Source organism: Ips typographus, linkage group LG10 (assembly GCF_016097725.1).
Source record: "Ips typographus isolate SLU linkage group LG10, UJ_Ityp_2.0, whole genome shotgun sequence".
Taxonomy (NCBI): domain Eukaryota; kingdom Metazoa; phylum Arthropoda; class Insecta; order Coleoptera; family Curculionidae; genus Ips; species Ips typographus.
In genome coordinates, this window is record NC_138431.1 from 7382954 (window position 1) to 7395346 (window position 12393).

At 38.6% G+C, this 12393-nt stretch overlaps 5 protein-coding genes across 11 annotated transcripts in view; 3 read left to right on the forward strand and 2 right to left on the reverse strand.

Moving 5' to 3' along the window:
- Positions 1 to 564: 564 nt before the first annotated feature.
- Positions 565 to 2269, reverse strand: wcd (U3 small nucleolar RNA-associated protein 18 homolog wicked). Its single transcript, XM_081987711.1, has one exon. The coding sequence runs from the start codon at positions 2180 to 2182 to the stop codon at positions 689 to 691; it is 1494 nt and encodes a 497-aa protein (XP_081843837.1). The 5' UTR covers positions 2183 to 2269; the 3' UTR covers positions 565 to 688.
- A 323-nt stretch (positions 2270 to 2592) lies between these two features.
- LOC145734407 (protein IMPACT-B-like) lies at positions 2593 to 4186 on the forward strand. The gene is made up of 4 exons (XM_081987728.1): positions 2593 to 2983; positions 3410 to 3640; positions 3706 to 3900; positions 3965 to 4186. Exons 1-4 carry the CDS (start codon positions 2736 to 2738, stop codon positions 4056 to 4058), a joined length of 768 nt encoding a protein of 255 aa, XP_081843854.1. The 5' UTR covers positions 2593 to 2735; the 3' UTR covers positions 4059 to 4186.
- Positions 4187 to 4276: 90 nt separating this feature from the next.
- path (solute carrier family 36 member pathetic) lies at positions 4277 to 12372 on the reverse strand. Of its 2 annotated transcripts, none has more exons than XM_081987719.1 (7): positions 12125 to 12372; positions 7011 to 7068; positions 6855 to 6952; positions 6453 to 6533; positions 5921 to 6398; positions 5534 to 5868; positions 4277 to 5477 (listed from the first exon to the last, which is right to left on the reverse strand). In XM_081987719.1, the coding sequence occupies exons 2-7, from the start codon at positions 7011 to 7013 to the stop codon at positions 5069 to 5071; spliced, it is 1404 nt and encodes a 467-aa protein (XP_081843845.1). In that variant the 5' UTR covers positions 7014 to 7068; positions 12125 to 12372; the 3' UTR covers positions 4277 to 5068. The 2 variants fall into 2 exon arrangements, with proteins under 2 accessions (XP_081843845.1, XP_081843846.1); XM_081987720.1 differs by lacking the exon at positions 12125 to 12372 and adding an exon at positions 8090 to 8177.
- LOC145734408 (uncharacterized) lies at positions 8608 to 9549 on the forward strand. Its single transcript, XM_081987729.1, has 2 exons — positions 8608 to 8984; positions 9038 to 9549. Exons 1-2 carry the CDS (start codon positions 8792 to 8794, stop codon positions 9499 to 9501), a joined length of 657 nt encoding a protein of 218 aa, XP_081843855.1. The 5' UTR covers positions 8608 to 8791; the 3' UTR covers positions 9502 to 9549.
- Positions 9940 to 12393, forward strand: part of Sh (Potassium voltage-gated channel protein Shaker) — a 50482-nt gene continuing 48028 nt past the window's right edge. For all 6 annotated transcript variants that reach the window (XR_014179422.1, XM_081987690.1, XM_081987692.1 and 3 more), the window contains exons 1-2: positions 9940 to 10078; positions 10463 to 10594. The gene's annotated coding sequence lies outside the window, so the exon portion shown is untranslated. The remainder of the gene's footprint in view (positions 10079 to 10462; positions 10595 to 12393) is intronic.

The window sequence follows — 12393 nt, forward strand, 5'->3', positions numbered from 1 at the left end:
GTGCTAGTTTAGTGAATTAGTTAGTAAAGGCTGTCAAAAATGCACTACTGGGCAACATTGCAAACGACTGCGCGTAGGGTGTGTACCGTTCAAATGCAGAAAAGCGTATGAAACAAAACTGGGGAATCTGGCAAACATAAACCGAAATTATTTTGATTGGGGGCGAAGCGAAATTTGTGCTCAAAACAATCAAACGGTTAACCATTTCAGTGCGTCTCCTCTAGTCAAGGAGATTGGTTAGCGTTGATTTGATTGGTCGATTTTTGACCTCGCAACGATGTCGACTCATCGTCTGTGACGTCACGGAGCGGGAAATTCGATTTTAATCTACACACACTACATGAAAGTTTGCAGAAAAAAGTTGCAAAAAATGCAACATTGATATTAAGGGGTACTGTAATAGACAAAACCCGCAAACAGATTGGTAATTTTAGTTTGCAGGTTCAATTTGCTGTCAAATGTCAAAACCAAAAGTGGACATACAAGAAAATGCAACTGAAGGTCAGTTTGAGTTTTACAGTCACATTAACATGAAAATTGCACATAATGAAGTAAAGCTAAACATTATTATTCAACAACAGTCACTTTATTAATTTTTGCTTGATACTTAAGCAACTGAAAACTTAAAACTACACATTATGGTACATTAAAAAAAATCAGTAAAAAAACTCACTTTGCCACTTAAATGTTAATAATTTTTAAAGTGCTTCAACCTAAATAAAGATACTACAGACTGTCTATTACCTAAAGCTAAATACCCACTACCAGGACTAAAGTTTATACACTGTAAATGTCCTAACTTGCTTTGAAATGGTGGGAAATTACTAAAAACACTACCACTAGCTATATGAAACAGTTTAATTGAATTCTTAATATCACTAGAAGCCAAAGCCAACACTTCACTAGAAGAATTAAACTCCAAGTCTGTAATGGCAGTGGTAAGGTTCATAATGGTTTTGCGGGGTTTAGGCAACTTGCTTTTCAAAGCATCCTCCATGCCGTACAAATTTACCACGCCTTGTGCAGAGCCGCAGGCCAAAAACTGGTTTGATGAAGAGGCTGAAAGAGCAGAACCCTGCAGACAACCTTCATCAGTGAATTTGTGTCTGACCCTTCTCATGTTTATGTCCCATATGGTCACTTCACCACTGTCTGAATGTCCAAATAGTAAACTGCCATCACAGTTGTAACTTAGGGCTGTCACCTCATTGTCCTGCTTCAAGGTGGCAAGTCTTTCTTTGGATATTGCTGACATAAGATGGACTTCACCCCATTTTCCTGCCACAGCAAAACAGTGAGTGTCTGGGGACACCACAAACTTTTTGCACTGGGTCATGTCAGGGGGCAGGTTGTACCTCATTGCTTTAGCCCCCATTAGATCATAAACGTAGATGTGTTTTTGGTTTGAACCCAAAATAGCCTCATCTCCATTGTTGACAAACTTTGCACTTAGTATAGGAAATCTTTCAAAAGCCACACTGTGCAACTTATTGTTTTTCTTTCCATCCACTGCAAACAGAGTTGCCACTCCTTTACGTCCTGAAACCAAACCTACACTAGAGGTGGGGTGAAACTCCACAGCATTGATAAATGGACCTTCCGAATATGTTTCACAGTTTAAATCTCTGACTTTTTTGAACTCCAAGGTGCCCGCGGGTAATGTGGTGCCGAGAGGTTTGCGGACAAACCCTACACTGTGCAAAATTTCCTCGTCCAAATCAGCATCTTCACTTTTAACTTTGTCAAGCTTAGCCCAACTGGGAGTGCCCACAATTGACTCAAATTTATGTTTCAACAAGTTAGAGTAGCGGTTTGCACGATCGTTGATCCCTCCCGAAGGTAATCTACGATGCTGGGCACGCAGGGCTTCGCCCACGTCAATTCCCACGTCGTCGTCGTCCGACCACGCGGGTTTTCGCTGGTCTTGGCTGTCGCTGTCTTCTGCCGGACCGCTTTCCACCCCTGAATCATGCTTGGTGTGGTCTTGTTCATCAAAATGTTCGATAAACATTTCAGTGTCTGGTAAAAGTTCTTTGCCCTCATCGCCAAATAGCAGTTGGGCCATGTAGTTGGGCTCGTCTTCCTCGTGATTGATACGCATTTTACCACCTCGGGGTTGGTAATCGGATTCGTCGGTGTCTAGCCTAGTGGCTGATTTTCTTTTGCGGTTCTGGTTGGACATCTTTATGTTGGAAACACGAATTTATTTAGAAAATTTGGAAAATGCTGCTTGTGAATCAGGAGATTGACAGAATACTGACTGACTGACTTGACTGAATTTGACAATCGGATAAATGAAATGAAGTGCAATGTTGCCAACTGGTTCAGGTTACTTATTTACATTGTGTTATTAACATGAGAACTACGATTAAAAACTTGGGTTTTAATCTTTAAAATTGGTTGAAAAACTGATGTAACTAAACCTAACAGCTAACATCACTTTTTTTTTTAATGTTTTGAGACACACACGGCAACACTGGTTAGCCTAAATTGAAGGCGGGTGTTCAACTTTCCACCGACGTACATATCACGTGATCTGAAGCCGTTCTAACCAATGGGAGTGCGAAGCGACTTTACTTTAAGCTTGCTTGCAATTGTTGCATCATTTTACATTTAAGCTTCGTCGTAGAACGCACGTCCCAGTAAAGCTTTGCACTCTTCAAGGTTTTGGTTTTAAGTGATTTTAAAATTTGCACAAGTTATTAAATAATTCTCTCAATTTATTATAAATCGGAATGGTTGAAAATATCGCTGCGCAAATCGAGGAACTGGAAGCGCTGGCGGCAATTTACGGAAAACGATGGAAGCAGTGCTACAACCAGGAGGATACCTATAATATCAAAATAACTGACGACGTAGAGCTGTGGATCACTCTGAATCCCGATTATCCTTCGGACAAGCCCCCCAGCTTTGATTTCTGGGGCCCCAAAATGACACCCACCCAGAAGGAGTTGGTTGAAAAAGAGTTTGAAAAACAGTACAAGTAAGTTCGCGTGATTCATAGTTTGCGATTGGTCAAAAAAAATTCGGAAAGCTGCCTTTTTTGACCAATCACAACTAACACTCTATTGCACATATGGAGGTATGCATCAAAGTATTTCAAAGCTTTTGTTTCATAATGACATTTGTTCTTATAAATGTGGCTATTAAGCGTATTTTGACGTAAGTGTCCAATCTAACCTCATCAGAATGAGTTAAAATGAGACACAACATTGACGCCAAAATACCTCCATTGTCCATTGAACCAATAATTTAAATCCAGACAGGTTATATGATCAGGTAGAATTATCATCATCTGATTTTGCCTCAAAGAGGGTTTTAAGGTAAGGAAGTTCCACTTACTTTTATTGCCTTAATTGAGTTTTTTATTAGGAGAGACACCCTAGAATTAGGTATCATTTTTTTATAGTACCAATAAAGGTTCTCCTGTTATTTTTCAATGGATTGAGATATTGAAAGATATAGCTGAGACCAAGACTGACTCACCTAAACTACGCGCATTTAAGTCCCAGAAAAGTAATTCCACTCAACCAATAGAGAAGAGCGGGAAATTAGAAATTATACACGGACACGCAATATCGGACCGGAAAAGTACTTTCCAGGGACACGCTTGTAGAATTACCCATCCGAGTCAAGCTAGGTGAGTGGACTGAGAGTGACGTCATCCTAAGTGCTTTTGTGTGAGTAATTTTTATTATTTGACAGGCAAGTTGTTGACGAGTTGCTGAAAAACAAAAAGATAGCTCAGGCAAAGCACAATATTTTGGCGTACAGAGTGCAAAACGGCAAGAAAATCGATATGAGCTACGACGAGGATGGAGAACACCAATCCGGGATTCGTTTGACTTATTTACTGGAAAAACTCAATGTCCTTAACGTTGCCGTGGTGGTAACCAGATGGTAATTTGGTTTATTTACACCTTCAGTCGAAAAGTAGTTGTTTTATTATTTTTTCTTTTACCAGGTATGGAGGAATTCATTTGGGGCCAGACAGGTTTAAGCACATATGCAATGCTGCCCAACAAGCCCTTTTGAAAGGCGGCTTTGTTACTAGATGACATATACCTAATTATAAGTTTTTAATTATTTATGTACATGTGTATATACATATTGAAATTTATGTAAAATATGTAAATTTAAGACTGATTAAGGAAAAATATATTTACAATTTTTTTTTTTAAATTTAGATACTTGCTTTATTAGGTACAAAAAAAAATAAATTCCAAATAACAAAAATGACTCTAGCAATTTAGTGTCAAAATTATAAAACAACAAAAAAATTGAATTCTATATTTCCTTACACAAGTATAGTAGTATAAATTATTAACAATAAAAACTAAATTTAGTTGCTCTAAATGCAGTTTAAAAATATAACAATACCAGCACCTAATCTAAAATACTGGAAAATTACGCCAAAATGGTACTGTTTTACTGTGTAGAGAGCATATTATATACACTAAATAGAAGTACAAATTTCAAGTTTGTAGTAGACGCCTGCTAAACAATTTTAATAATATAAATCACTTGTAAAATTGCCTACTTAATAATTAAGAAAAAACTATAAAAAACTGCGTTGGAACTAATAATTAAAAAAAAAACTACAGAAACCCTGTATAACCCAAATTAATACCGAACGTACTAAATCTAAAAAAAAAAAAAGTAAAAATCAAGTATGTATGTTAGTATTAGACATAACAATGGGTGAAACGTCGGTCCGTTTCTGTTTTGGTATGACGTCACGTGTGTTTACCTGTATGACGTCACGTGTGTGCCAACAAGAGGACAATGCCTTCAAGTTGTCAGGGTTGGGAAAAGTTTCAATAGAAAAATATTTTAGGACTGCAAATTTCAAGGCACTTTTGCGACACTACAAAGGCCTCTTTTTTCGTTGCACTGGCCGTTGAAGGGATGTTTCCCCCTTATCAGAGACTTTTTTATTAAAAAAAAAAAAAAAAATATCACAGCCTGATCCGAGAGAAGGTGGTGTTAACTGTCCTAACCCAACTACACACACAGGATGAGGAAAAAAATGGAATAAATATTAGTACAAATACTAACAGGGAGGAACTTATTGATACAGAGCCACGATATCTTCGATGGCGCTTTTCGAACCGAAAATAAAGGCCAACACGGCCACGACAGCCACCACAACGTCCTTGACTATCTTCCAGTTGTAGGCGCCGAAGCCTTTATCCCAGAAGGTGATGATTTCGATACCCACTGGGACTAACAGGCCTACGATAGAAAAGCAAAAGGCGCCAATCAAACCGACGAAGGGGATGATGGTGGGCACGGCTATTGCAATGCTGACGCACACCACCACCATCACCGTTCTCATCACGTATTGGCTGGCCGTTGGATGTGCAGCGCATTTGTCTTTGATACCATTCCAGGCAATGTCCAAGCACACGTAGAATTGCAGGCCGAACGTGCAGAAAACTGCAATGGCGATCAGGACGTTGACAGCTTGAGCCGGTCTGTCAAAAAATAAAAATTGAAGAAATAATTTAGAAGGACAACTTGATGTACGTACATTTCGTCACGTGGCAGATTGTAGGTTATCGATCCTTCGGTAGATTCACCGTAACGCAAATAACCAAAGAATCCGAGCAGGATGTAAACCAAAGTGACAAATGACATTCCTTGATTGAGTACACCGCACAGACCGGTAAAGCTGGGCGGTGACGCCATATTGTTTTCCAACGGCATCACCACGCCAATGGCTTCAATGGCGAACATGGTCACTGCAACGGAAATTGGCAACGCCGCTATGTTGCCCATCATTGGGCGGTCGCTAACGGGTGGCAAATCGACCACTAAATAGTAGAAAGTGATACCAAGACCCAAACCCATGCACACGTTGGCCACCTTGAAAAAAACTTAGACATTGACAAATGACATTTGTTAATAATCAACTTACCATAGAAAACGGAGCTAGATACTTCAAATTTGGAACGTACGCCAACAGGATCAGAGGAATCAGAAGAAAAGCAATCATATAGCGTATGTTAAACTCGTAACCTAAATAGTGATCCAACACGTAGGTGATATTCCTGGCTATGATCACACTGTAGCAGGAGCAAGTAAAGAAATACGTTACAAATATTCCTACTTGGACCACCATTCTGGCTGGAGCAGCAAAGGGCTGCGCCCATTTCGGTCCCTTTCTGCACGCTTCTTCTGCCACTTCGGAGAAGCTCATCTCTGATTTTTTAGACCGTTTGTACAGTTCGTGGGCGCATACCACCAAAATGTAAGAGCAGTGGGTGCAGATGACCGACACCAAAATGGTGGAAAAAATGCCCATCACTAGTCCGGCCGATTTGAAAGCGGCCGGCATCGATAAAATGCCCGTCCCTAAGGACGCTTTGAGTAAATGAGTGAGAGTGTCCATGTTCCTGGATTAAAAACAATGTTTTCCTGTCATACTGACAATTTATAAAATCACTTACGAGACTGGATGTTCCAGGCTTCTGGCCTTGAACGGGTCGTACTCATAGTTAGCCGCCTCGGCATCTCCATTAAGTTTATACCTGCAAATAAACATTCAAACAGTTACTGTGACGTTTCTCTACACCGCAGAAGGCGGTTGACATCTGTCATTTTATTGTTACTAACAGCCCGAGTTGCAAAAATACTTGCTTATTATTTTCAATCGTGGCATGACAATTTTTTTCCGAATTTCCTATTAATGAGTCGCAAGAGCCGTATCCGATTACGCTACAAGTACACAAAATAAATGTGGTTATGACGTCAGTGTGCAGTGCACCCTGTTCGATTTGAGGTTCCAACCACACGTGACCATCAAACGAACAAGGTCCAGAAAATCGTTAAGGTGAGAGGAAATTACTTACTTAGTGACTGCATTCACGCTTGAATTGTCTTTGGGCAGGAAAGTTTCTAATTCAGTGGGGATGCCGTTAGCCACGGCTTCCTTATCTTCACTTTCCGTCTGAAATTATCAAATTAAATTATAAATACACAAAATGGCGGCAAAAATATTTACTTACCATTTTTAAACTTTTACCTCTAGAGTATCTCTTAGCCTGAGAGGATGGTTTATATGATCTGAAACAAACCAAATTTCAGGACTCTCCAACCTACTGACTGAACTTATCAGTACAATATAACCTAAAACACACCACTCTAATTGGTTAATAATGCCTTTTGTGATAAATCCACGGATTATAAGGCAGCCCCCTACCGAGCCTAAAGACGTCATCATTATCTGGACACACTGATAACAATATACCAAAGGTCAAATAATAAACACAGTGCGGTGGGTTTGAGTATTGTGGTCTCGCCATAACAATAATAGATTGCTCACTCTGTATATTTACACGCAGAAGTGGACTATTGTGTTTTAATTTGCTAGCGACAGAGATGGAGTTAAAGCGGTAACGGATTGAACAAAGACGGACAGTTTAGCACACAGAAAACTACTTACAAAAAGGAAATGACCGGTAATGACTTGCTTCCTAATTAGATAAGTTCAATATAAGAGAGTTTAACGTAATTGTGCTAGTCTGGACAAGTGTTTTTGTAAAATATTTGATTGACGTATAATTACGGTTAGGTTAGGCTGTCACTGTCACTGTCAATAAAATAAACATTCTGTCGCCATTGACAAGGAAACTGAAAGTGGATGGGGAACTACTGTACAAACCCCCAGTAATGATAGTGGTTGTATTGTCGTCGCAAATCGATTTTGTGTGTGTTATTCCCTGTAGGATCGTTATAAAATATTTACGACGCCGATTATAAACTGTGTCTTGTGACATTTTATGAAAATAATCAGTAGGGATTTTTCTGTACCATTGAAATTCTATTGATAATTCCATATATTTATAATAAACGCGTTAATTATTATTACCTAACCTTGACATATTTTCATCAGTTTGCGCACGGTTTTCAGTCAATATTTTCATAAAATGTCTTAATTGAGGAACAATTACACGCACAAAATCTGAATTACTACTATAATGCCTATACCACCAGACAGTTTTGGTAGTAAATTATAAAGCAATTTAAACGTCTAATCGGTTTATTAACCGGCGCCAATCAAAGCAGTAATTTAACCATAACTCACTCCTTATAACCTGCAACTGCGGCACACAGCACTAACTAAACTTAAAATGCTAATTTCGGTATCATTATAAATATTATTAGTTGGGGAACTTTGACTGACGATAAAGGCAACAACAAACCATGTTATTGTTATGATAATTGTTGCAAAACGAGGCAATTCCGAAACAGTTGTTTGTTGTGTTTCACCTTAAAATAAGTCAATACTAGAAATTGACTACTCAAAATTACTAAATTGTAATAATACTATACAGGGTGTCCCGTTTAAAATAGAACAGTTTTTGGTATTTGAGTTGAAATTTTAAATTCACCCGCCATACTTGAAACTGCATGGCAGGTTATCTAATTTTTCTGACTTATCACTGACGTCACGTCAAGTACATTTTTGACAGTGAAAAGAAGGTTCACTGTGCTGTTCCTATTGTAAACATGAACTACTTTTTGTCTTATCTTAACGGTTGCTGTGTGCCCCAGTTGTAATTTTCTATTTGGACTGACAACAAAAAAAAAATCAATATTAGATAACTGTCAGAGCAAACCGACGCCCGCCGCTGGTTATAATGAGGGCGCCACTGTGGGCCCGAAGCCGATTCGGTGAATCGACCGTAACCGTCCCCCGGTGAACCGGTCGAACAGTTCGAGTGGCTCCCTTTCCCTTTCCGCACCAGTCGTGCCGTCGTTTCTATGCGAAAGGTCGCGTTTGCCGATGAATTTCATGTTCAGAATGGCCATAAACGTTGAACTGATGATCTCGTTGATCGAGCAAAAGCCGGTGGTGTGGGACAAAACGCTGGCCTCCTACAAGGACAAATTCGCTAAAGAAGAGGCCTGGAAAGAGATTTGTTGCCTATTGAACGACGAGTTCGAGGAGATGGAGAAAAAAGACCAGGAAGAATACAGTAAGTGCGCCATCTAACGCCTAAAATCTTCTACTAATTGAATTTAAATTCAGATAAACTTGTATTGAGAAAATGGACGCAAATCAGGGATTCCTGGATGAAATCGTACAAGAAAAGCAAAAGGAACAGTTCAAAAACAACCCGCCCTTATATCTATCACGACCAAATGAGTTTCCTGGAGAAAATCGCCAGCTCCGCCTATGCATTCTTGCAGGAAGACCCAGAAAACTTTGAAAACGCAGAAATTAAAGAAGAATTGATCGAAGAAGAGACCAAACTGTTCGATCAAAGTCTAATCCCTACGTCCAGCAACCCTGAAGAGCACAAAAGAAGAATCGAACACGATGAACCCCAAAACCCCAAAATGTTCAAGTTCGACTCGGATAACAGACACATGTCGTTTTTTAGGAGCCTGCTGCCATCTTTAGAGCTTTTCGACGACGACCAGACCCTGGAGTTTCAAGGGGGCGTGATCAGGCTACTGCAAGTCATCAAAAGGGGCGGCTACACTGAATAATTGTTTGTTAAATTTTTTTAGTTGATGCCAAATAAAAATTTAATTTTTTTTTGTTGTTATTCAAATTTTACTTGCCCAGCCCTAGTCTGGCCACTGTCAAAGAGTGACATTCATATAAAGGCACAATTTGAATTTAAAATTTAAATAAAAAAGTCATTTATAAATAAATACCAGCATAGGGCACGCATAATCTGAGTTTTGAATGTGACAAATAAAATGAAAAATGTCACAGTCACACACATTTTGGTCAATAAATTCGACAATGTAGTTGTACAAACTTAACTCAATGTATTTCTAGCACATCCTTATCCGTCTTACCCAGCCCTAGTTAAGCCACGTCAAAACTGTCAGTGCGGTCAAAAAAGCATATTTTGTTGGTTGACCGGTAAAAGAGTCGTGTTTACAACAATATTAATCGTATTTTTACCTTTTTTGGGGCAATTTTTAGCCAAATGGTTAAATGAAGAGCAATCTTGGTAACAGAGTAATTGGAAGTACAAAGAAGCAATTTTAAACGAGCAGTGAATGCAATTTTCAGGCATTTGAACTAGCCACTTGTTTACCTTTACAGGATAGTGTAAGTACCGGAAAATAATATTATTTTAGGTTCGAAAGTTTAAATTTAACATTGTGGCCAAGAATCGTACTTTATTTAGTGTTTTTAGTTGTGGTTTAGGTTTTGTAACCACCACTTCATTAGCCGAATCTTAACCTAATTGGTGTCCAGGATTGTGACTTTTCTAATACAATTCCTCACAGTTAAAACTTCAGTTAACTTCTCCCTTGTTTATAACGTTAAAAGTGTAGTTTTTATAAGAATAGCAACTAACTTATTAGCCCTGGCCTAACATGTGTGACGTTTGTCTGGTCAATGTCAAAACTGTCAACTGTCAGTCCAAAAATTATTTACCGGTAAATGTCAGTGTTTACAACAATACAAATCTCAATTTTACCTTTTTAGGTCCCATTTTTTAAGGAATTGAGCTAGACCAAATGGTTAAATCAGGAGCAAACTAGGTATGCAGAGTAATTGATGTGCAGAAAGTGTAATTTCCTTGACCTTGTACCAATCAACCATCAACTAATGACTAGTGTAAGTACTGATATTAGTTATTATTTTAAGATTCAAAGTTTGTGATCAAGAATTTGACTGGGAATTCACTTTAGTTGTGTAGTTTAGACTGGTAGCCGGCACTTTGATTTCATTCAGTCAAAACGTAGGTTAACCTCACTTATCACCTAGTTTCGACTAGAGATGTAGTGGTAAAATTGGTTCAGAGTCCAGATAACATTCTGTAGTAGGATGATATATGATTGATAAGAAGTCAATGTTTCAACCGCAGCAAACCAGTATTTCCGTAAATATTTATTGATATTCAAAGCGGCTTATCGGCAAAATTATGTAAAGTTGCAAACAAATCAGTACTTGAGTGGAAAACACGTATAGAAAACGACATACAAAAACAGGAAACAGCCTTTAATATTGCCTGGTAATCTATATAGTTGTTAATTTCAATAAAATGCCGAATCATTCTAATAAACGTTTTATCTGAAAGGGCAGGTGATTGTGCAATAATTACGTCACAAATGTATAGACATAGGCAACCCTACATACTAGATTCAATAATTAATAATTGAAATTGCTAGGTTTACTAATCTAGGTTAGGTCGAAATCCATTGATCCCATAGATGATGCAACTTTACCCTGTATGGCACACGTTTTGCTAGCTGAGGTAGAAAGTGATGAAATTTGCTTGTATCTCTGAGTTTGTGTAGGATTTTGGGTCGATAACATTTTTTTCTGATTCATATTGGCACAGTACCAGGTGTCTCCAACCTTGTAACCTAAAATTATGTGCATTTTGTGCTCGTTTTTCAGTTGTATGAATGGTTTTTGGCATAGTTTGCGTACAACGCATGGGTGGGTAATGTTAATTGCATTGCTGGAGGTCGGCAAAAACCTAAAATTTTCAGTCATGAGTTTACTGAGCTTTGATCTTAGTAACCTTGATAACTTTGAAATTCATAATCGATTAACAATCATAATAAGATTTGCACTGGTAAATTGATTAACTGTGGGGTAAACAGAAATCAGTTTGGTGGAGTTGAACAGACTATTTTGGGCATTGACCGCGTTTATTTGTATTTTGGCCGCATCGTAAACATACCTCTCGTGTCCAAATTGGATTTGGAATGTGATTGGGACGTTATTTTTGGAAAAACGTGTGCCTTTGTTACAAAAAAGTACACACCATTCTAATGCCAACGCTATGTAGCTCATTGCTCCCATTTCCCGCGCATTAACTAGTTTGAAGTCGTAGTAATTTCCGTAGTTTTTTTTAATATAAAAAGGGATAACCCTTTAGTGTGATGTGACGTCACCGTGACGCCTCCAAATCCATTTACAACGTGGATGACGCAACAATATGGGAAAGTAAAATAATGCCGGCGAAATCGATATTTTACGCTTCTGGTCATCTATTTTTATGTTCCAGACGAAAGGAGTTGTCTTTGAATGTTTTTTACTTTATAATAATACAAACAGGTTTTTTAGTTCAGACATGTGGTTTGTCTTTTACAGGCTGTTTTTGCCACCCTAACCTCCCCAAAAGGCTTTACTTACCAGTTTTTGTTTTCCGACTGGAAAAACTACACGTTATCACTCTAGCTGACGTAATTTAAAGCACGAACCACGTGGCGGGGCCCCGGCAAGCTGCAACAACAACCGAAACTCGAACAACGCCGACTGAAGACTAAAAACGAACTCTACGATGCCGGTCGCATATATCTAGACTATGCCGACCAATAGTAAGCCCTGAAACGTCACACTTTGTACCAGGTAGTGTAGAATCCGAGTAACACTATATGGGTGAGAGAAAGAGAGACTCCCTG

Coding starts and splice junctions, on each gene's coding strand:
- wcd (XM_081987711.1), bottom strand. CDS start 2,182: ATGTCCAACCAGAACCGCAAAAGAAAATCAGCCACTAGGCTAGACACC.
- LOC145734407 (XM_081987728.1), top strand. CDS start 2,736: ATGGTTGAAAATATCGCTGCGCAAATCGAGGAACTGGAAGCGCTGGCG. Junction 2,984..3,409: donor GAGTTTGAAAAACAGTACAA/GTAAGTTCGCGT, acceptor ATTTTTTTATAG/TACCAATAAAGGTTCTCCTG. Junction 3,901..3,964: donor GCCGTGGTGGTAACCAGATG/GTAATTTGGTTT, acceptor TTCTTTTACCAG/GTATGGAGGAATTCATTTGG.
- path (XM_081987719.1), bottom strand. Junction 5,869..5,920: donor ATCTAGCTCCGTTTTCTATG/GTAAGTTGATTA, acceptor GTTTTTTTCAAG/GTGGCCAACGTGTGCATGGG. Junction 5,478..5,533: donor AATCTGCCACGTGACGAAAT/GTACGTACATCA, acceptor ATTTTTTGACAG/ACCGGCTCAAGCTGTCAACG.
- LOC145734408 (XM_081987729.1), top strand. CDS start 8,792: ATGAATTTCATGTTCAGAATGGCCATAAACGTTGAACTGATGATCTCG. Junction 8,985..9,037: donor AAAAGACCAGGAAGAATACA/GTAAGTGCGCCA, acceptor ATTTAAATTCAG/ATAAACTTGTATTGAGAAAA.